Source organism: Misgurnus anguillicaudatus, chromosome 14 (assembly GCF_027580225.2).
Source record: "Misgurnus anguillicaudatus chromosome 14, ASM2758022v2, whole genome shotgun sequence".
Taxonomy (NCBI): domain Eukaryota; kingdom Metazoa; phylum Chordata; class Actinopteri; order Cypriniformes; family Cobitidae; genus Misgurnus; species Misgurnus anguillicaudatus.
In genome coordinates this window covers 30,062,576-30,087,431 of record NC_073350.2, presented here as the reverse complement: position 1 = coordinate 30,087,431, position 24,856 = coordinate 30,062,576, and the positions used below count along the sequence as shown (strand labels likewise).

Genomic DNA, 24,856 nt, shown 5'->3' with positions numbered 1-24,856 from the left:
AAGGAAGTGAACAAAGATTGGGAAACTTTAAGAGACACAGGAAACATAAAAACTTAACCTGTTTTTATCACTACATTGTTTGACAAATAGCTTTTCATGTTCCTTGTATAAAATCATTTGTTCAATAATGTAAATGACATTAATAAATTTAAATCACTTACTATATGACTGAACCTCCATAAGAAGATGCAGAAGAGTGATGATGAACAACTCCATTACAGCAAGTGAGAGAAAAGACACAAAACGAGACTCACAAGTATCTGAATTAGGAAGTAAAAGATCGGCCCACAGGAAACCACAACATGCAATGTGCTGTTAGCTTAATGTATATGAAAATATAGATCAGTTCAAAATGAGAGCATTATGTGGATTAAATACAAAGTGTACCTTCTGTTTTCAGTATAAAAACAATTTGTCTCTGATCTGACCTACATCTTGAAATAATGCACCACAGAGCTCACACAGATATTAGTTAATAATGTTAATGGTATTGAAATCTTTAATGTTATGCTGCTATAAAATTCATAATGCTGATGAAAAACAAATAATGCATGTGATTGAAAGACCAAAAGTTTTTGCTGTATTTCTATTTATTTTCTGGAGTTTTTACAGAGGTCACCAGAGCAAAACACAGACATGGCCAATTCCGAATGGATTAAAACCACGGAGGACCTCTGAGGAGCATTATTTTCCTGTAAAACGAATCCCATCTGAGTGATTCTAAGCTTTAAGAAATTTGATAACTTCTTTTTTTTGTGTTTATACTCAAGTTTGGAAGTAGAATTAAATTTCATGTATTCTCAGCTCTTATGACTGAAATGAAACTTTGAGAAGCAGTGGTGGCCGGTGACTTCTTTTTTCGAGGGCACTCGATGCAAAGTTCGTCACAACATATATGTAGCCCGTCATGTTGTGAGGTTCCTTTTTTCAAAATGTGTTCTGCGCTTCGAGAGATCACGTGTCTTGTCAAAATAAGTGCCTGCTGCAGACACGTCTAAAGGGTTAATGATAAAAGAGATGCTTGCGTTTGGCAGATACTTGCATAATCTCATGTGTAATCAGAGTTTAGTGTTAAAGGTGCAGTGTGTAAATTTTAGCGGCATCTAGTGGTGAGGTTGCAAATTGCAACTAATGGCTCAGTCCACCGTTCACCGAAACGCATAGAGAAGCTACGGTAGCCGCGACAGACAACTTAGTAAAGAAAGTTTGTCCATTTAGGGCTGTTGTAAAAACATGGCGGCACAAAATGCCGACTTCCATGTAAGGGGACCCACGGTGTATGTAGATAAAAACTCATTCTAAGGTAATAAAAACATAACATTTCATTATGAAAGGTCTTTATACACCCCTGATAATATAGTTTTGTATATTATATTGCATTTCGGTCAAGAGACAGAACTTCTAAAAGTTACACGCTGCACCTTTAAGGGAGTGTCTTGAGTGCATTTTGTGAACGTGAGTGTCTCTTTTAATATATATGGTTTTGACGCGTGTGCAGCAGGCACTTATTTTGAAAACGCAAGCAACACACATGACACTCCGAACACATATTTTGAATTTGCGCCCCTTGGATGAGCAGTCACCAGCCGCCAATGATGAGAAGACCTTTAGATCTTCAGTGTTCTGAGGTTGTCAGGTTGATGTGCTGTAGTAGACCACCGTTGTGAGAACATCATCAGATACTGTGAGATACAGAAATAAAGTGTAAGTAACAGTGGAAATGTTCATAGTGTTTGGTTTTGACAACTGTATTTAATAACAGGTGTGAGTCTTGAATTGTCCTGTTCACACAGCAGCTTCATACTGAATAGTTCATGTATGAACAGATACATTATTTAACAAATGTATTCACATAGTACCAGGCTACTGAAATGACTGGCACTATGCATGTGTAAATCCAGAAATTTAAAGAGAATCATTGCTGTGTCCGAAACCGCTCCCAATCCACTATATAGTCCACTATATCGATTATCGGCCATTTTGTAGTGGTGTCCGAAACCTGAGTGAACAACTTCATTTGTTCACTACTTTTACCCACAATGCACTCGATTACATTCGATGTACAATCGCTCACTCATATTTCCCATGATACAACGGGAGACGAATGCGTGACTGGAATCAGCTAGAGCAGTGGTTCCCAACCTTTTGAAACTCACGGCCCACACAACCAAACACATAGGTTCCCGCGACCCACTGCAAAAATTTTAAAGGAGTCCGCTATTTGTGTTGGTACAGTAAATGAGGATTCAGAAGCAAGACTGTTAATTGTCTTTATTGAATAAACTGGTAATTGTAGTGAATTAATAGAAAATGAACATAACGGGTCGGGTCACCAAGCCCAGAAAGACTCGGGCTGACACTTGTTAAGGAAAACGGGAGAACCAAATCAAGGCAGAGTTCTGAAGCGGGTAGCCCGTCAGCGGAGAAATCAGTCAGAGGGAACAGGCAGAGCAGGGTTGAGACGAGCAGTCAAAACCGCCAGAGACTGCAGGACAAACCAAAACTAGAGTCAGGCTCGAGTGACAAGCACATGTGCACAAATGTGTTCATAATTCATTTAAACGGATAACGTGACAATTCAATTCAATTCAATTCAATTCAATTTTATTTATATAGCGCTTTTCACAATACTTAATTGTTTCAAAGCAGCTTTACATTAATAGAAGCAGTAAAAGCACAGAAAACCGACAGATAGCATAACATAATACACGATAGCATTAGCAGTTAAATTTACTACGGCTATGACCCGACATTATAAGCGAGCGTATTACTAATGTAACGTCTAGAAGAGGAAGCTAAGTTAAGCCCAATAAGGCTGCCTCCCCGGGGTAAAAAACCCCATAGGAGAAAAAAAAACCCGGGCTGTTTAGCCGAGGAAATAAAAAAAAAGTCCTAGGAGGGAAAAACCCTTGGGACATATATGTATATACACACATATAAACGGATAAGGAGATTAAGCGGAGATTAAGCTGGTTCTGTCGTGATCGTTGGTCAGGCATCAGCTGGGCATCATGTTGAAGGACGACCAGTAGATCAGAGGTGTGCCGACTTTCACATCTACCGGAACTGGGTCTGTTTGTCCCATTGTCCTCAGGGTCGGGGACAAGACAGGGAGAGAAAAACAAAATCATATTAGCGTAGGTTCACATGTAATGCAAGTGTCACACAGTGATGTGGTTTAATCAGCTTAGTTTCAGACAGACTAACTATTGCGGCATAATTATATTATCCACAGTTGAGGATTTTGCAAATTGGGGGCCCACTGCGACAGTATATATGGTAACTAAGGGTCACCTTCCGGTCTTTAAGAGAAAATGAAACCTGTCAACCCGTTTGACTAAGGCCTGTAACCCCACTGTCGTCGTTAATGCAGGTTCAGTGGCAAACGGGTCTATATTGCATACAAGGCCAAGCAAAAAGAAAACTTATTAGCGTGTTCAGGTGACAAAAGACATCATAAACAACAAAATGTCACTTACCTAATGCGAAGGTTGGTGTTGTTTAGCATTTACTAAGCGCTGTATGTCAGGCTGAAGTGAAGAAAGTTGCAAGCGGAGATCAGACTCGACGTTAAGCTTATTCCGGTATTTTGTCTTGAGTGCCACCAATGCAGAAAATCCAGCTTCACATAAGTAGGTTGTTGGAAATGGCATCAAAAATCTCAGAGCTTTGTCAGAAAGATCTGGATACTCGGAGAGAGTGTGAATCCAAAAATCTGTCAACGATTTTTGTGAAAATGTTAATCTTAAAGCACTGTCACAAGATAAGTCAATGAGGCTGTCATGTTCGTTTGCACTTAAACTTGTGACGGCTCCCTCACACACGTCTGCAAAAGGATTTTCAATCCAGGTAAAATGAACATCTGGAGTTGGAAAGTAGTCACGCATCTGGCTCTTCAGTCCTTGTAGATGCTCTTCAATCAGTTTTTTAACCGAAGCGGGAAGGCTCGTTGCTTCTTCTGTCATAAAATGTGACAAATTCTCAAATGATTCGCAATTTGATTTGCAAATTCGCCTGGCCCAAATGTCCATTTTTTTTATTGTGGCTTCAATTTTATTTTGGACTTGAAACGCTGTTACCGAATTGCCTTGAAGGCTCAAGTTCACTCCATTTAAGTGATTGAAAATGTCAGAAAGGTAAGACAATTTTGCAAGCCACTCAAAATCGCTGAGACGGTCCGAAAGGGGACATTTCAAGGCAGATAAAAAAATCTGTGCTTCGTTGCATAATTCAAAGAGACACATAAGCACCCTGCCTCGTGAAAGCCATCGTACCTCAGTGTGTAAAAGAAGTTGAACATGGTCACTTCCCATTTCTTTACAGAGAAGTCGAAACAAGCGTGACTGAAGGGGCCTTTTTTTATGTAATTTACTATTTTAACAGCATCATCCAAAACACAGCGGAGATCTGTGGGCATATTCTTGGTAGCTAGCGCTTCCCGATGTAAACTGCAGTGGACGGAGCTCATGAGTGGCGCAACTGATCTCACGCGTGCAACGACTCCGTTGCGATGACCCACCATAGCTCTTGCTCCGTCAGTGCTCAGTCCCACGCATTTAGGCCATTCTATTCCATTTGAAACAATAAATGCATTCAAAATATTAAAAATGGCATCGGCAGTTGAATGGGTCGGCAGCGGTTTACAGAAAAGGAAATCCTCTTGTAATTCTCCATTATGTACGTACCGTACAAAGGCAATAAGATTGGAAAGGTTGGCTACATCAGTCGATTCATCCAACTGTAGGGCATAAAAAGGACTCTCTCGAATGTTTTTAACCAACTTCTGAAATACATCATCTGCCATTTCATTAATTCTTCTCTCGACTGTATTATCCGAAAGTGAAATCAGATTTAATTGCTTGCGAGCTTTTTCTCCGCACATCACTCCAACCATTTCTTTCGCAGCAGGTAAAATCAAATTTTCACCAATCGTGTGAGGTTTTCCAGCTTTTGCGATGAGCTTTGCAACGCGATAAGATGCTTCAACTGCTTTAATGTTGTCATTGCCAGAAAGCGCAGTTTCTATCGTTTTTTTCCTGCTTTGGTACTCTTTGAGTTTGTTTTCAAAAAACTCAATAGGCTTGGATGCATATTCTCTGTGTTTTGTCTCCAAGTGCCGTCGGAGTTTGTTTGGCTTCAAAGCCTCATTTGACAAGACTTCTGTGCATACAACACAGAGCGGTAGCTGCTCGTTCTCCGCTCCCACACACGTGAAACCCAGCGCTAAATACTCACTACTATATTTCCTTCGTTTGGGTTTATTCTTTTCAGTCTTTTCAGAGTCAGGCTTACTTGTGGATGAAGAAATGTCTGTATTCGTCCTTTTCAGCGATCCCGTTGACAGCCATTTATCCATGTTTAAAGTAGTAGCATGTATGCAGCAAAAAATATTAGATAAATTGGCGGGTTGTTATTAAAACCAATCAGCGAGCTCGAATAGTAAACACATAGTTATGGTTTAATATTTATTTTTAGTTATTTAATCATATCTCTCAAATTATCATATTTTAATATGAGTAGACATTTTACATATATGAACAATATTTTTATTTCATTTAATAATAATTGGCGGCCCCCCTGCAATACCTTTGCGGCCCACTAGGGGGCCGCGGCCCACAGGTTGAAAACCACTGAGCTAGAGGATACTGACAGTAAACACCAAAAATGTACGTTTATACACTTTTGTTAGTTCTTGTTGTCAGTCATTTTCTACTTCTTAAAAATAAACAAATTAAAATAATTGTGACATATTTAAAATATAATTGTCATGATTTCGGTCTTACCGGTTTGCTGTGTGCTGTTTTTCCTTTGTTGTTTTGTGTTTGTTTGACAGATTCACATGCGCGCCTCGCACAGGTGTTCCTGCTCTCCGTGATTTCCTCACTGCGTCATCATCACCTGAAGCTTGTCTATTCCCCAATCGGCATTAGTATAAGTTCTCTCCTTTCCCCTCAGTGTTTGCGAGTCTGTAATTTGATGTATGTCGTATCGTATCGTATCGTATCGTATTGTGTCGTATCGTATCGTGTCTTGTCTTGTCGACTTTAATATTAGTCTGTGCTATCTGCTTTTCGCTATTTACAGATATTCAGCTGCTGATCCCACTATTGTGCATATCCTTCTCTCCGCTGTGAAATTTTTATTTGCATGTGGATTATAAGAGACTCTGATCCTTTCATAGACTTTGCCATTTGTCTTCAGTCTACACAGTGAGCAGCGACAGAGTGTTGTGCCCTGAGGGTATGCCCGTTTTGCAGATCCTTTATTAACCGTGCTCTCTCTCTGTATCCATAAACTGCCATCGCATCTGCTGTATGCCCAACTGTAGTCGTTCTTCAGCACCACTGTTTCTCCACCTGCGGTGCCTCTCTGCCGAGGCTTTGTAATCCGATTGGCATCTCCCCTGTGCCTGGGTTGAGAGGTAGCCCTTTCGTTCAGGCTTCTGCGTAGCGGCGCACGCAGGAGTGGCCTACGTGCCTCGCCCCACATTGGGGTTCAGATACCCATGTGTAGCCCTCCGTGCCGGTGTCTGGCCGGGGCATCTTCTATCTCTATAGACCCCTTCACGGTTCACGTCACAGGCGGTTCCCACTGCCCATGTCGGGGTCAGAAAAGTCATTACAGCAGATTGAGTTGTGTGTTATTCGGTATCGTCAAAAATGCCTACTTACGTCGTGAGCTGTGAAAATCGTCGTGAGCTTTGAAATAAACGTAACTGTCTGGCTCTGCCTAGGTTATTTGCATAAGGCGATCTGATTGGCTGACGCACGCGTTGCCGCTTGAAAATTTGAAATTAGAAATGTTCAACTTCTGCCGTGAGCAACGGCACTGACGCGGCGCTGACGGATCCACAATTCAGTTCGGCAACGCATGACGTCACCCATTAAAAGTAAATCAGAAGCGTTAACGCTTACGCCCCGTGTGAATGCACCGTAAGGGTTTATGACGAATCTCTGCGAATGCTCTCCGGCGCATGGTATTTACGCCAGTATCCGAAATCACTCTCATTTTCATTTACTTCTTCCCCATAGTGGACTCAATTGTCATTTGCTATATAGGGAATAGTGAATAAGTGAACGAGGGAGCCGTTTCCAACACGGCTTTAGTTTTTGTAATGCAGTTCTCAATCCTCTATATATTTTGGATGCACCACTATAAAATTTCTGTGCCGATATTTAATTACTTAGAATGACATCTCCTGATACCAATAGATACTGCTAGTTTTACTTTTAAGCTTTGTTCCAAATTATTATATTGTGAAATCTTAGAAGTGCAAAGTGCATGATCATGGCAAGTCCACGTGTTTTGTGTGGAAGCACATGACCATTGTTTGTTTTCAATGCACTGTGTATTCTACTGTCTCCTGTCTTGACCCCACCCCTCGTCTACTCGTTCCCATGAAATGTTGGTTTTAAGGGTTAGGATTAGAATAAAAACAGAGCTCATCCGGTAAGATTTTACAAAATTTTGCCAGTTGCTGTATCCCTTCTAGCAACTTCTAACAATTTTCCACCCCTTTTGATTGCCAGGAAATAATCTGCCCTAATCATTGGCTGTTTTTAACAATCGGCTGACAGATTGTCCAACAGATAGGAAAATGCTTTTATCTTCCGATACCGATTATAGGCTGATATATTGGTGCATCATGTATTCAGGACACTGCAAAAAATTATTTTCAAGAATTTTTTTTTTGTATTTTTGTCTTGTTTTCTGTAAAATTATCCAAAAATTCTTAAATTAAGATGTCTTTTTTTGATGAGCAAAACGACCCAAGAAAATAAGATCGATTTTGTGCATACAACAAGCAAAAAAATCTGCCAATGGGGTAAGCAATTTTTTCTTGAATTTTTGTTGAATTTAGTGTTTAAGAAAAATGTTCAAGATTTTTTTGCTTACCCCATTGGCAGATTTTTTTGCTTGTTTTATGCACAAAATCACCTATTATATTTTTGGTATTTGATATTTTTGGTCTAAAAACTAGACTTATTTTTTGGGTCGTTTTGCTCATTAAAAAAGGCATCTTAATTTAAGAATTTTTTGATATTTTTACTGAAAACAAGACAAAAATACTAAAAACATTATTTCTTGTAAATCATTTTTTGCAGTGTAATCTGGAACAAGATTGACAACTGTATTTTGCTGTGTAAACAGTCATGTTGGTCAGTAATATAAGACTAGCAATGTTTTTGTTGAAAAGTAGTTCAGTTAAGGTGAATTAAATATGAGTGTTATTTTAATAGGTGTCATGAGATTTTACCTGAATCTTTAGAAAAGTTTTCTGTCAATAAGCAGGGATGGATAGATTTCTCAGTGTCTGTGTGAAGATGACCAATCACAATGTAAGCAGTAAAAAAGTGTTACATACATCATAGTAAATGTGACCATCATACCTCATCATTTCTATATCGCTTTTTAAATTAAATTTTTTTATTTTTTCTTATTTTTTTACTAATCTAAATAAAATCTGTAGTTCTAATATCCTCACATACACTGTTATTGACTATGTTTACTCACACTAAAGATCTCATGGTTTAGTTGGTTAGCATGGCTTGATTAACCCCTGCCTGTAGATAAAATAACTACACTCACTAGCAGCAAAAATCATCTTTCTCCATTAAAGCTCATTCTAAATAATCAATGATTCTCTGTGATTATCTCACTGTTGGCTCAGTCATTTGGAAATTAAACTATTAACCAGGATCTGTTTTCATCTTTGACCTGAATTACAGGGATCACTGAATAGCCTAAATGTTATTTTGGCCACATTTTGCAGCAAATGTTTTATCTTTCCATCACTTACAGTAAACATCTTTAGGTCTATTTAGTACTAAAGATCTTGAGTGATATACAATCGAACTTTGAATTTTTACTCACAGTTAAATCGGCATAGACAGATGACTCCAATGGATACAATTATTAATATGGCTATGACAGAAATCACCACGACTATCAGCATATAGCCTGTATAAAAAAATCCAATGCTTTAAGTCATGTTTATATTGTGATAAATATGTACTTAATATTTGATCTCTGGCCCACCTGCTGTGCTGTATTTTGTGGTTGGTGCTTCAGGGTATATTGTGGTTTCAGCTGGGTGGTATGTTGTTACTCTAGATGTGGGCACTACAGCTACTGCGGTTATAATAATATAAGAGAGGAACATTTCAGAGAGTAAATAACTTACATCATGGAGATATAAAGCTGCACAATGAAATATAAAAAATCTGTATTTTTATTCACTCTATATAGCATCAGTATTTCTATCTGTCAATCCCAAACCACATACTATCCATCCTAGTATTTGAAAGTAGAATTAGTATGTCCCAAATCATAGTTTGTTAAAATGAATATCCATAAAGTTCCCGCATTGTCTACTGGTTTAGGTAAAAATTCAATGTTTAGATCCATGGACACTTAAACGGATGATATTACCCACAACTCACGTGAGAGGAGTTATGATTTAGTTGCGCTACAAACTAAAGAAACAAGAACAATAAAACTATTTAAAGGTGGTGTGTGTACATTTTACCGGCATCTAGGGGTGAGATTGTGAATTGTAACCAAAAGCTCACCCCTTATTTTCAAAACACATATGGCAGCCACCACAGTACAAACATGTCTTTGTCTGAGATAACATATGGACGAAATGCGCTCTGTAAAACAGTTTGTCCATTTAGGGCTACTGTAGAAACATGACGGCGTAAGGGAACCCACAGTGTATGGAGATTAAAACGGCTCTAACGTAATAAAGAAATACAGTTAATTTTGTAATGTCCACTGATAATATAGTTACGTATATGAAAATGCATTTCCTTCTTAAAGTTACACAATGCACCTTTAAATAAATGATGTGTCAATGAATCAATAAATGAAACGATGAGTAAACAGAACATGACAAATTATGAATGATGCAATGCTTGAATGCAAAGATGAGTTGTATCCGCAACAGTCGTCACTTTCCATTTAGTAGTGGGTGCATACTGTGTTGTTTTGCACTCAAAACCAGGTAATTTTTCAACATAAATGCAGTACTTATCAGGGCATAGTTTTGTAGGCTAATTGGGACGCGGCTATAGTGAATATGTGTGTTTGGTAGAAACATAGGTGAAAATAAACTAATTTTTTGAAGCAACGTGTGTATTGAAAGCTATATTATATATCAATATTGTTGATGTCAATTTTAATCTATCCCTACAAACTATATATCGTTGGTCTAAGCCTCCAGAATAGAGATTTCAACAGTGTTTTATAGAATAAATTATGATGGGAAAATAATTGATTCATTTATGAAGAGAGTGTGCCTCAAAAAATGTATATCCTGCTAAATGTCACTGTCCCACAAGCATGACGCCTACATTTACTTCAATGTTTGCATGTGAATTCTTATCTAATCATGACAAACTGTATGTTGTTTGAAAGCTCCAAGAGTGTATATTTAACTTAATAGGGTGGGGTGACACCTATTAAGTTTTAACTTGAATGCTGTATGGCAGTGAGATCTCAATACATCTGTTTTTCTTGAGAGCCAACAGCATCAATACAGCAGGTGATCGTCATTTATAAATCAACTTACTGTGAACTGTTACTGCATCTGAACGTGGAGATGGCATGAGACCTTGTGATGTATTCACACTGTAGTAGCAGGTTATGATGACAGATGACCTCTGACCTCCTGACCAAATAATGATGTCTGATCCAGTGAGTGATAGTTGACATGATCTGCTCGGTTTACTTTCTCTTCCATCTATTATGAAGTAACACTCGTCCATCTTCTGATTCTCACTGTTACTACAGTCCAGCTGTACTGTGTCTCTGTCCATGATAACTGAAGAAGACACTGACAACTTTGGCTGAGGAAACCCTAAATAAATCATTAAAGAAAAAATATATTCTGATTTACCTTAAAGTGGAAACTGGGGTTGTTTGTTGCAAGTTTTACTCTAGTGAAAATTTCCCAGTTAAGATTTCTAAACAATATCTTACTCTGAAGTTTTCGTGTTATTGTTACTGTTACTGGATCTGAACGTGGAGATGACATGAGACCTTGTGATATATACACAGTGTAGTAGCAGGTTAAGCTGACAGATGACCTCTGACCTCCTGACCTTTTAATGATGTCTGATCCAGTGAGTGATAGTTGACATGATCTGCTCGGTTTCTTGTTATCTCCTCTTCCATCTATTATGAAGTAACACTCTTTCATCGTCTGATTCTTACTGTTACTACACTCCAGCTGTACTGTGTCTCTGTCCATGATAACTGAAGAAGACACTGACAACTTTGCCTGCGGGAGACTTAAATATACAGAATTAATTTATTCACACATAATACATTTTAGAAATGTATTGCTAAAACATACCAATAAGCCTGTAAACTATTGTTGAATTGCAGAGTTAGATCGTTAAACAGTTTTTCCCCATTTCTGTGTTCATGATTATTTGTGCAGGGTTTGTGAGCTTCCATTCAGGTTGTAGCTATTTTTGAAAGTAGAGAGATAGCAGCTTTCCTGTGAGTGGGCGTGGTTACAGCTCTGACAGAGGACGCCCCCAATGCTTGACAGTAGAGAAATCCCATTCATTATTCCCATAGACCTTTAGATTATCACAAAAAATAAGATCTGTGTTTAACAAAAGTTTATGGCACTTACACGTTTTGTACAAGTTAAAAAACAGATGAACACAACTTTTATGAATTTTGAAGTCAAAATTTGGCTTTTTGATATAGTAAACGCATTTACATTTCGAAATTCATAAAATTTGTATTTATCTGTGAAGATTAACTACGTACGAAAAGTGTAAGTGTCATAAAACTTTTGTTAAACACAGAGCTAATTTTTACACTAATCCAAAGGTCTATGGAAAAAAGCAGCCTGATCTCACGAATTCTTATTTTTCCGTAGCATTCTCATGGATCGCCACATTTTTCCGTGGCATTCTCACGGATTGGTTACTCAACTGTTTTGTCGTATTTTCTTACCATTTTCGCTTCGGTTTAGGGTTAGATTTACATGAAATGACATCCTTACCCAAACCCAACTCTAACCCTAAAGCTAGGCAACATTTGTATAAATCTGAAAAAAAATAGTATAAACCAATAGTTAAAGTGACATACTAACGCAAACACCAAATCTAACCCTAAACCAAAGCGACAATGGTTTGAAAATATGAAAAAGCAGTTGAGTAACCAATCCGTGAGAATGCCACGGAAAAAGACAGTCTGTAGCAGGGCAACGGAAAAATGCGGAGATCCGTGAGAATGCCACGGAAAAATTAGCAAAAAATTTTGTTACTATCCCACGGAACTTTGTGAGATCAGGTTCGAAAAAAGAATAGGCTTTCTGCCAAGGGATCCCAGTGTCCCACTAACTTCCGGGTTGGCCTACCAACTTCAGGATGTGTAAATTACCGTTTTAGAAATTTACTTATCATGGTCAAAAACACCTACACATGGGAAAAAACGACGATTTAACGCAATATTTGTCATCTCTGTCAAGGGTTGCATGCTACAGATGCTTTCATAGTTTGGAATACTCTGAGAAAATCACTTTGTTACTTTCGTCCTGCCTTACTTTTGTCCCGGTTCTCCCATTTTGTAGTTCTTGTTAATAGGAGCCATTCATTTAATTTGGTTTATTATAAAAGTTCTAAATGTATTGTGATAAATTTAAGTTGAAATTATATACCTTTTATTTTATATTAATTATCCTGCGTTTGTGTTAGTGTGCATGGGTTTCCACTGTAAAAAATACTTTGCTGGCTTAAATTTTTTTTGTTGAATCAACTCTGATTTAAAAGTAATTTCAACTTACTATTATTTATCTTGACTAGAGATGAGTTGTTATAACTACAGGAGAGTTGTTATAAAATTAACTTATAAAATTCATCTCTGTTGACATGACTTGCAAATCTGAGTTGATTTAACAAAAAATTTTAAGGCAGCAAAGTATTTTTTACAGTGTAGGTAGCAGTCGTGTTATCTATTTAAGATGGTGCAGTGACGCATACCGGGGAGCGTAGTGGGTGTCCACTACGGGTCACCACAGGGTTACCGGGTCAACGTGTCAATGTTAACTACCAAGCCATGGCTTGGGACAAAGAACTTTAATTTTCAAGGTCTCTTTATAAGTTTACGTCTGCAACATTGTTTTTTTACATTTTGGTAATAAATCCACTCATCAAGAAGAAAGAAATAACGTATTTCATCATCTTCATTTAAACGCGCGTCAGACAGACTCAAGGAAGTGAACAAAGATTGGGAACGTTTAAGAGACACAGGAAACATAAAAACTTAACCTGTTTTTATCACTACATTGTTTGACAAATATCTTTTCATGTTCCTTGTATAAAAGCATCTGTTCAATAATGTAAATGACATTAATAAATATACATCACTTACGATATGACTGAACCTCCATAAGAAGATGAAGAAGAGTGATGATGAACAACTCCATTATTACAGCAAGTGAGAGAAAAGAGTGAGACTCAAGTGGCTGAATTAGGAAGTAGAAGATCGGCCCACAGGAAACCACAACATGAATCATGCTGTTAGCTTAATTCATATGAAAATATAGATCAGTTCAAAATGAGAGCATTATGTGGATTAAATAAAGTGTTCCTTCTGTTTTCAGTATAAAAGCATATATGCTGTTATGAAATTCATAATGCTGATGGAACAAAACAAATAATGCATGTGATGGAAAGACCAAATACATTTTTGCTTTATTTCTATTTATTTTCTGGAGTTTTAACAGAGGTCATGAAAGCAAACCACAAACATGGCCAATTCGGTATGGATAAAAACCAAAAAGGACCTCTGAGGAGCATGATTTTCTCAGAGGTCCCCCTGTAAAACCAATCCAGTCTGAGTGATTCTTAGCTTTTTTGGCATTTATACTCAAATATGGAAGTAGGATTAAATTTCATGTTCTCAGCTCTTATGACTGAAATGACACTATGAGAAGACTTTGAGATCTTCAGTGCTCTGAGGTTGCCAGGTTGATGTGCTGTAGTAGACCACCGTTGTATAAACATCATCAGATCCTGTGAGATACAGAAATAAAGCTTAAATAACTTAAGTAACAGTGGAAATGTTCACATTGTCTGGGTTTGACAGCTGTATTTACTAACAGGTATGAGTCTTGAATTGTCCTGTTCACACAGCAGCTTCATGCTGAACAGATCATGATCAGCTAACTGAAGTCAGACAGCATGTCAAAGATAATAAAATCTAAAAAACTGTTATAATTGCCACATTATTTAACAAATGTATTTGCATAGTACAGGGCTACTGAAATGACTGTCACTATACAGGTGTGAATCCAGAAATTTTAAGAGGATCATTTAGGTTTTATAATGCAGTTCTCAATCCTCTATATATTAGGGATGCACCACTATAACATTTCTGTGCCAATATCTAATTACTTACAATGACATCATCTGATACCGATGGATACTGATAGTTTTGCTTTTTAAGCTTTGTTTTAAATGATTATATTGTTAAATCAAAGTGCAAAGTGCTTGATCATGGCAAGTCCACATGTTTTGTGTGGAAGCACATGATCATTGTTTGTTTTCAAAGCGCTGCGTATTCAACTGTCTCCTGTCTTGACACCACCCTCGTCTCCTCATTCCCATGAAATCCCATGAAATGTTGGGTTTAGATTAAGGTTTGGGGTAGAATTAGAATAAAAACAGAGCTGAGATTTCACAAAATTTTGTCAGTTGCTGTATACCTTCTAGCCACAACTGTTTTTCCGTCCCTTTTGATTACCAGGATATAATCACAGTCATGTTGGTCAGTAATATAAGACTAGCAATGTTTTTTGTTGAAAAGTAATTCAGTTAATGTGAATCATGTAATATGATTGTCTATTTTGAAGAGGTGTCATGAGATTTTACCTGAATCTTTAGAAAAGTTTTCTGTCACTAAGCAGGAATGGAGACATTTCTCAGTGCCTGTGTGGAGATGACCAATCACAATGTAACATAGCAGTAAAAAATGTTGCATACATCATAGTGAATTGCATGGCTTGGTTGACCCCTGCTGGTACATAATATAACTACACTCCCTAACAGCAAAGAATCTTTCTTCATTGAAGCTCATTCTAAATAATCAATGATTTATCTGTGATTATCTCACTGTTGGCTCAATCATTTGGAGATCAGGATCTGTTTTCATCTTTGGCCTGAATTACAATGAATACCATAATTTGCTATTTTTTATTTAAATGATTGTCTGGTCTCATTTTGCAGTAAATGTTTAATCTTTCCATCACATTTAGTACTGAAGATCTCAAGTCATATACAATCAAACTTTGAATTTTTACTTACAGTAAAATTGGCTCAGACAGATGATTCCAATGGATGCAATTATAAATATGGCTATGACAGAAATCACCACTACTATCAGCATATAGCCTGTATAAAAAATCCAATGCTTTAAGTCATGTTTATATTGTGATAAAGATGTGTTTAATATTTGATCTCTGCCTCACCAGGTGTATAGTATTTTGTGGTTGGAACTTCAGGGTATGTTGTGGTTTCAGCTGGGTGGTATGTTGTTACTCTAGATGTGGGCACTACAGCTACTGCTGTTATAATAATATAAGAGGAACATTTCACAGAGTAAATAACTTACATCATGGAGAAATAAAACTGCACAACGAGGTCCTGACAACACCGCGAGAGGGCACGGTTTAGTTACACAAAACTAAGATCTCTGCACTAAATGGCAATGCTGTGGTTGGATAGTGCAGATTAAGGACCGGTATTTTCCCCTTCTGACATCACAAGGGGAGCCAGATTTCAATTCTTTTTTCACATGCTTGCAGGGAATGGTTTACCAAAACTAAGTTACTGGGTTGATCTTTTTCACATTGTCTAGGTTGATAGAAGCACTGGGGAACCCAATTATAACACTTAAACATGGAAAAGGTCAGATTTTCATGATATGTCCCCTTTAAATTCCCTACATGTGTATTGAAGCTAAACTTTATTTATATGTGTTTGTGTCTTTTTCTACATTCTACACCAAAAACATTGTAAAATTAGCAGATTTGATTTATAATATATTTTTTAAGACATAAACAAACTGAACTGTTACTGTTGTGGATCACTGATAGAGAAAAAATGACAAAGGTCTTTTTGATGTCATTGTCTACAAGTTTGATTTAGCTTCATGATGATTACTCACAAGTTGTCGTGACTGTTGTTGTTGTTGTACGCACAGTGGTGGTTGATGTGGAAACTGCAGAGAGAAGCCGTATTACATCATATTACAAAAACAGTATTTATAAGGAATAACTTAAAGGAACAGTATGTAAGAAATGTATATCAATTAATAATAAAATGGCCCTGATATGTCACTAGACACTAAGAAATCATTTTAATTTCAAATACTTATATCACTGACAACAGTGGTCCGGCCAGGATATTGTCATTTAAAAAGTGGAGTTGCAGCCCTCAACTGATGTTTATGTTGTCATTTTGTGTATTGTCCACAGTTGGGTGATTTCAGAAACAGTTTTAGCAACAAGTTTTGTGAATGCAATACCAGTTTTGTCCACAATACTACATACTGTTCATTTAACTTGAATCTTGTATGGCAGAGATCTCTCAATATTTCTGTTATACAATAGATTAATATAGCAGGTGATAATCATTATAAGTCAACAACTTACTGTGAACTGTTACTGGATCTGAACGTGAAGATGCCATGAGAAATTTTAATTTATACGCATTGTAGTAGCAGGTTATGATGACAGATGACCTCTGACCTCCCGACCAAATACTAATGTCAAATCCAGTGAGTGATAGTTGACATGATTTGCTCTGTTTCCTGTTATTTTCTCTTTCATCTATTATGAAGTAACACTCCTTCATCATCTGATTCTCACTGTTACTACACTCCAGCTGTACTGTGTCTCTGTCCATGATAACTGAAGAAGATGCTGACAACTTGGCCTGACGAAAACCTAAATACAATATTAAAGAAAACTTATTTTCTAATTTATATTAAAGTGGAGACTGAGCTTGTTTGGCACAAGTTTCCACTCTAGTGAAAATTTCTCAGTCATTATTTCTAAACAATAACTTACCCTGAACTGTTACTGTTACTGGATCTGAACTTGGAGATGATACGTACACTTGTGATATATACGCAGTGTAGTGGCAGGCTATGTTGACTTCTGAACTCTGACCTCCTGACCATTCAATGATGTCAAATCCAGTGAGTGATAGTTGACATCTTCCGCTCGCCAAACTGCCTCTTCCCTCCGTTGTGAAGTAACACCCTTTCACCTTCTGATTCTCACTGTTCCTACACTCCAGCTGTACTCTGTCTGTGTCCATGATAACTGAAGAAGACACTGACAACTTTGCCTGAGAGACACCTAAATAAATCATTAAAGAAAAAAAATTCAAATTTCCCTTAAATTGGAGACTGGGGTTGGTTGTCACCAAATATTCTATGTCACATCTACTCATGGTATGCAAATTTACTTATTTTCTAAAAAAAAAAAAACTTGTACGAAACCCTGGATAAATGCATTCGGCACAGAAATACTCTGTAACACATCAAACTGCTTCTTTAGCATGAGTAATCCAACTCATAAAAGTGTTAATAAGTCAGAATGCATGAAATACTGTTAATCCCCCCTCCATTTTAATAAATATAAATGACTTACTTTCTGACTGAACCTGCATAAGAAGATGCAGAAGAGTGATGATGAACAACTCCATTATTACAGCAAGTGAGAGAAAAGACACAAGAACTCTCAAGTATCCGAATTAAGAAAGTAGAAGATCGGCCCACAGGAAACCACAACATGCCAACATGTTTTGTTCTTGCTAAAATGTGAATCACAATTTTTCTCCATGAGAAATAAGATCACGATTCTCACATGATTCTAATTTTTTTAACAAAACATTTATTGCATAATATACACAAGACTTTCAGTTAATAAAGTGCTGGACTCAAAAGTATCAGTCTTTAAAGTTTCATTTTTATATTTTAGACCCCTTAAGATGAGTAAATTAAAATATGTAAGCTGTTAAACATAAATAATAGAATGCTAACATTTATAAATAAAAATAATTTAAATGAATAGCACTGTGATTGGCCAACCTTAAACCTTTTAAATACTAAACGATCAACATTTTGAGGCTTCAGGGAGAAACGCAGACATGTAACAATGTTCGCCACATGCTTAAAACCCTGATGGGGAACTTGTGGCGGAGATACAGACGTATTTCTTGCCTTTATTTCGGAACAAATATTGTTGCATCATTGTTGCAAATATTGTTGCGTCACTCTCATAGTCGCAACCAGGATTTTCCACAATGGCACTCATTTTTTCTCTTTAGTGTGAAAATTGGGGGTGGGCCTATACAATAATGGATCCAGACCTTTTTTGCTGGATGGGGTATCGGAATAACAGGTCCGATCCTAATCCGATACTGTGCGTTACTTGTGGTTGTTACTGTCAGGCTCAGGGCCGTGCACAGACATTTTGAGGGGCAGTGGCCCAAACCAAAAAGGGGGCACGGGCGGCACCATTTATATGGTTTTAACAATATGATGTGTTATAGATTAGTATCAAATAATATAAGCGATTATAATGGAAAATAGACTTTATAACAAGATTTAGAGTGTGACAAAACTTCTTAATATTCTATATGATTTACATGCTGAAGCTTTGAATCCATGTTTGCAATTTTGAACAGCTTTTGCAGCCTCCCTTCCAACTCTGACTTTTTTTAAAAAACATTGTTTTTTATTTTTTGTCGACAAAGTGTGCCAACAACAGCAAATTTGGTGTTATTTATATTAGATCTCATCGGGTACATTACTCATTAGACAATCACTGTAATTCTAAAAATGTTTGCTAAGTTGTTAGCACTTTAAGAAGACAGAGAGCAAATCATCCAGAATACAAAAACATAGGAAAGCCAAGAGAGGTCATCCATATTTTTTTTTTTGCTGCTTGTTTTCTCATGACCTCGAGATAACAAAAGTTGTTTTCTTGCTATCCGGACATAATAATCCAAATGCCATAATGTAATTTCCTGTCCATAATATTTCATTTATTTTGAAGTGGACTGCTGATGCATATGGAGTCTTCGCCGTTACCACGCATAGCTAATTGTCGATAGACTTAATAAATAAATAAAGTTTGATGTTCGTGAATTTAGGGACCATCTCTAAAGTGCACTGTACACGTTTCTATCTTCAATAGTATTTAACAGTTTATTTGAATAAATATAAAACATCTAAAAAAAATGTGCATTATAGTTGACAACCACGAACACTTTACAGTTGGTTTTGTGACTGTTTGTTGACTTTAAGTTATTCCATTTTAATGCTGTTTAAAGTAGAAACGTATATGGAGTACTTTAAAGACGGTCCCTAAATTCGCCGCGCTATCAAAATGATAAATTATTGGCAAATCTGTTTAATCTTGAGCGAATCCCTGATCTAAGTAAAATCTCATTTGTTCATCCATGCTAATTTAGCTAAATATGCTTTTGCTGTCTAAAAATTATGTTCTATTGAGTACACGTATGCTTTAAGCACATCACAAGAATACAACTTTTGTTATGTCGAGATCACGAGAAAACAAGCTGCTATTTTCTCAAGATAACGAGAAAATTAAGTAGTGATCACTAAAACACAAGCAAGCAAAAATAAATATAGAACACGACCTCTCTCGGCTTCAAACTACCAAATTACTAATTGAGCAGCTCAACAACTGAGGTAATGTAATGAATCTACCTGTTAATACAACAAACTGTCGTCTTCGCCCTTCAAAGAGTGGACACAGAATGTGAAAGATGCTGCGGAGCGGGCGGGAAATCTCGAAGTGGATTACCAGAAACAGTGGATCTTCAGACAAGTGGTAACAGAACACTTTGACTGGGGTTGGCGAGAGGGGCACCTCAGCCGATTAGGGCAGAAGGGCAGTTGCTCTAGCCACCTGGCCACCCCCCTGTGCACGGCCCTGATCAGGCTATTATAAAAGCACCATAGACGTTTTTATAGACTATATTCAAAGTCTTCTTAATATATTTGACATCTTTATTTTTTTATTTTATTTTTTTATTTGGCCATTTTTGCCTTTACCGATAGACAGTAGATTTGAGAGACGACAGGAGAGTAGAGGGTGGAGAGAGGGGTATGGGATCGGCAAAGGACCTCGAGCCGGGATTCGAACTCAGCATATAGACAGCTGATGATTCAAGTGCATAATTTTTCTCCCAGGATGTGAATAAGTGCTTTTGTGCCACTCAGCACTGAAGTCTTTCATGTTGTGACAGTTTTGTCAATGAAGTAAAACTGTACTTGAAATATTATTTGCTTAGTCATGTCCTCAAAAACTGCCATTATTAATACTTATTAACACTTATCTTCTTTTAACTTTTATCTCATTTTAAATTAGTTTTTTTACACTTGACATGATATTTTCGCATGAAGATGCATTTATTATAATGTCTCAACAGGGTGAGATTGGCGGCTGAGTAACATATTTTGTTGGCTGACAAAATAAATCGCAGTCAGATGAAGTGTTTAATACAGGTTAAAGTTTTAATGTAAGATTTGTTAATCTGTGTTGTTTATATTTAAGTGTTGCAAAAGTGGTGAAATGAGATCAACAAACCCCAGATTAGCTCTAAACTATGCTTAATTTAATTATTGTTGGTGTAACCCACCCATGGAGTCTCGTTAAGATAATACGTTTGGAGGTGTGGACCAGGGGCGTAGCCAGTAATGGGCCAGGGCGGCACTGGCCCGCCCACATAACTCCTTGGCCCGCCCAGGGAAGTTTAATCAAAATACATTTTTTGTTAATTTTTATTATTCAAATGTATTTAAGAAAATATATTAATATAAACCTTATTTATTGTTGACCGGTGTGTGTATAATTTGCTTTGTAAATAAAATGGAATTGTTAAAGCAAGTTGTAGGAAGCATCCGGAACGTAATTGGTTGCTAGGGGTTCTGACAGGTAGACTCTGTGGGGAGCGGCGGGCTCTGGCAGCTAGCCAGCTAACTTTGCTAACTGCTTTTTTAGCTAATATTAAAATTGCCACAATAATGGCTAAAGTTTCTTTAATGTGTTATTTAAAAAAGCAAGAGTTGAGGAAGACGATACGCCACTGCTTCCATCTGCCGAGTCCTACCAGCCCAGTTCTTCAGACTCATCAACCCACAAGGCGGCTAGTCAGGCGCGCTGGTGGCGCCGGTTGCCGCTTGCTCCCTGGCGGCAGTTCCAGTGAGCTCTCCGGTCAGACTGACACAGGTTGACCCGCCGATCTAACGGCAATTGATGAACCACGTACAAACCACGAGTACTACTCGCCTCAAAAACCTGTGCCTTTTGTTTTTTGAAAAATAACTCTGTGACTCTTTGGACTATAATGAGATCATTTCTGTTTTCAACATTAAACCGTTTTGTAGAATGAAAACAACAAAGGTAAGCCTGTTGTTTAACTCATTTCCTTAATTTTTGCTTCGCGAAGTGATTTAACTAAGTGGTGAGTTGTGTATAGATGTATGCCTTATAGGTTAAGTTACATCGCTTAATTTAAACAAGTTGCTATTTTTTGGCACAAAAGCTTAATTTCCACCAGGCTGATTGCACTGTATATGGTTGATTTAATATAAATTAGGCAGTGTGTGGTTATTTATTTCAAACCGTGCTCTGCTGAGAGTTTTCATTATTTCAATTTCCTGTTACTTTTAGCCTACTTTATTTCAGGTGAACTGTTTTTGCACTACTGACTAGCCTAAATAAGACTGCCTGGCCTGGTTTGTCCAGCCTTTATTGAGCTATGTGTTGGTTGAACATGTTTAGACAGTGTTTTATTATTGCCTTCGCCGAAAATTGCAAAGGAAAGATGTCACTGTTTTTGCAGATTGTCTATTATTTTTTCCTACTCTTAGGTTTAATTATTATTTAAGTCATTTTATTCTAGGATAAACTATTGGCCCACTCACTTTTGCCCCGGCCCGCCCAAAATACAATTTCTGCTTACGCCCCTGGTGTGGACTGCAGTTACTTTGACTGATAAGAACTAATCAGATCATCAGATCTGGTGTACACTAATTCAAAAACTGACGCCAGATGAAGCGATGATGTATCATCTTTGATTGTGAAATACCATTGGCTGTTGTATGTCATCAATTGCATCATTACGTTGGGTAAGAATTTGAAGTGCTATTGGCTGCATCATGCTCTAATGTTCCGGTTTATATTTGAATAAGATCAGACTGTTTGCGTTGCATTTATGGACTTCCTCATATGAAGTGATTGTATGGCTTCGATTCGTAAGATTTATAGCGTGAATTGTTTGTAATACTTTTATACTGTTGTTTTTTGTCAATTTATGCTATAAATACCCGTGACTATACTTTTACTGTACTTGAGTGTCAAGTGACCATTGACTTCCATAGTAGGAAAAAATATTTTGGAAGTATTGTGATAAATGATAATGAAAAATTCTGTCATCATTTACTCATCCTCATGTTGTTTTAAACCTGTATGAATTTCTTTTTTCTGATAAACACAAAAGAAAATATTTTGATAAATGATGGTAAGCACACAGTTGAGAGTATACCCATTAAATTCCATAATGTTTTTTTATTCCTACTATGGAAGTCTATGGTCACGTGCTGCTGTGTGTTTGCCATCATTTCTTAAGGTGTCTTCTTTTGTGTTCATCAGAAAAAAGAAATTCATACAGGTTTAAAACAACATGAGGATGATGACAGAATTTTCATTTTAAAGTGAACTATCCCTTTAAAACGTAACCACAGGTTGTATAAGCTTTGGCCGCTAGAGGGCACTAATGCCTCATACGTCCCTTGATGTTGTATCATGATGATTGCACAAACGACCTATAAGGTCATAATTTTTTGAGTACAGTCTCAAACAATCTACACATGGAGCCCAGTCAAAATGACACCAAGAGCACACCGAAGACTCATCAATGAGGTAAAAAAACAACCCTGAATGACAGTCAAATATTTGAAGGCATTATTGGAACTTGCTAACATCTCTGTTCATGAGTCTACAATACATAAAACACTGAACAAGCAAGGTATCCAGGACACCACGAAGGAAACCACTGCTTAATAAAAAGAAATTTGCTGCACACCTGAAGTTTGCCTGAAAGGGCACATTGACACTCCAAGGCGGTATTGTCAAAATGTTTTGTGGACTGATAAAACTGATAGAACTAAGAACAATTTGGAAAAAACATACAGTACATCTGGTATATAGAAAGGGCACGGCATATCATCATGAAAACATCATTCCGACTGTCAAGTATGGTGCAGGAAACATCATGATTTGGGCCTGCTTTGCTGCATCAAGTCCTGGCCAGCTTGCAATCATTGAGGGGAGGATGAATTCCCAACTATACACTCTAAAAAAACAAACGGTGCGATATAGCACCAAAACTGTTGATTTGAATCGTAACCATAGAAGAACCGTTCCCAGTGCCATACAGCACCGGCGAAGCACCCGTGCAGAACCACCCCGGGGCCATATAGCACCACTATAGCACCACATTTGGTTCTACATAGCACTATATGGTTCTACACAGGTGCTTCACCGGTGCTATATGGCACTAAAAACGGTTCTTCTATGATTACGAGCAAAGAACCACTTTTGGTGCTATATAGCACCGTTTGTTTTTAGAGTGTATCAGACAATTCTTCAGGATAATGTGAGAATGTCTGTACGTCAGCTGAAACTGTGTAGAAGGTGAGTGATGCAACAGGACAACGACCCAAAACACAGGAGCAAGTCCACAACAGAATGGCTTAAGAAAAACAAAATCCACCTTTTGGAGTGGCCAAGTCAGAGCCCAGACCTCAACCCAATATAGATGCTATTGACTGACTTGAAGAGGGCCATAAACATGAGACGTCCAGAGAATATGACAGAGCTAAAGCAGTTCTGCCAGCAAATGGGCTAAAATTCGTCATCAACGATGTGAAGGTCTGATCCAAAGCTACAGGAAGCGCCCGGTTGAGGTTATTGCTGCCAAGGGGGATCAATCAGTTATTAATTTTAAGGGTTCACTTACTTTTTCCAATGTCATTTTGAATGTTGAATGAGTGTGTTCAACAAAGACATAAAAGATCTGAATTTCTTTGTGTTATTATTTTTGGGCACATTATCTTTGTCAATACTCAAGTTAGACAAATTTATTCAGAAAACCATTTTAAATTCCAAAAGGTTTTCTTGCCACTCTATAGTGTTATATGCGCTCATTTTTCAGTCTTGCATTCTTCACACTTCCATCACGTGCAATAAAAATTCACACCTGGTGAAACAAACGACTAAAACTGTTACATGGGCTTCGAATCTGTTGCGGAAGGAAGTAGTTTAACACAAATAAGGCTTTTAAAGACATTGTTAATGTATAAGACCTTAACTCTTAGATCTCATTGTTTATGCTCCTCTGAAATTGGATTCAATCTCCTTTAGTATTGGAGTGGTATAATAAACACACGCATAGAGACTGAGTTCATTCCCAGCTGGATCATTACATGTCTGTGATGTGTTGTGCTGTGTTTGTGTGCTGTGTTGGATGTGTGTGTTGTTGTTTTGTATGATGAGCAGCAATGGACCAACACAGATCACATGACGTAAAAAAAAATATATATATATATAGACAACAGTCTTTTAGTCTTTATATTTTACTTTTATAACTGGAAATGAAAGATTCTTTAATAAGATGGTTCATCACAGTAATAAAATATTTGCTTTAATATGGCTAAATAGATTTATGTTTTTGACAAAGAGCACAAATATAAGCAAACGCACATGGCCAAAAAGATGATAAAATGA

General features: G+C 37.3%; 1 protein-coding gene and 1 long non-coding RNA gene across 3 annotated transcripts; both read right to left on the bottom strand.

Moving 5' to 3' along the window:
* Positions 1-928: 928 nt before the first annotated feature.
* Positions 929-9,283, bottom strand: LOC141369559 (uncharacterized). The gene is made up of 4 exons (XR_012373363.1): positions 9,040-9,283; positions 8,875-8,961; positions 8,258-8,314; positions 929-1,682 (listed from the first exon to the last, which is right to left on the bottom strand). It is a non-coding gene; the product is annotated as an uncharacterized lncRNA (long non-coding RNA).
* A 4,345-nt stretch (positions 9,284-13,628) lies between these two features.
* On the bottom strand, positions 13,629-17,925 carry LOC129427911 (uncharacterized). 2 transcript variants are annotated; one of them, XM_055184701.2, is made up of 8 exons: positions 17,684-17,925; positions 17,096-17,389; positions 16,679-16,972; positions 16,192-16,245; positions 15,494-15,586; positions 15,330-15,416; positions 14,898-14,954; positions 13,629-14,039 (listed from the first exon to the last, which is right to left on the bottom strand). In XM_055184701.2, the coding sequence occupies exons 1-8, from the start codon at positions 17,736-17,738 to the stop codon at positions 13,951-13,953; spliced, it is 1,023 nt and encodes a 340-aa protein (XP_055040676.2). In that variant the 5' UTR covers positions 17,739-17,925; the 3' UTR covers positions 13,629-13,950. The 2 variants fall into 2 exon arrangements, with proteins under 2 accessions (XP_055040676.2, XP_055040674.2); XM_055184699.2 differs by having other exon boundaries at positions 13,632-14,039; positions 15,494-15,589.
* Between the last annotated feature and the right edge of the window lie 6,931 nt (positions 17,926-24,856).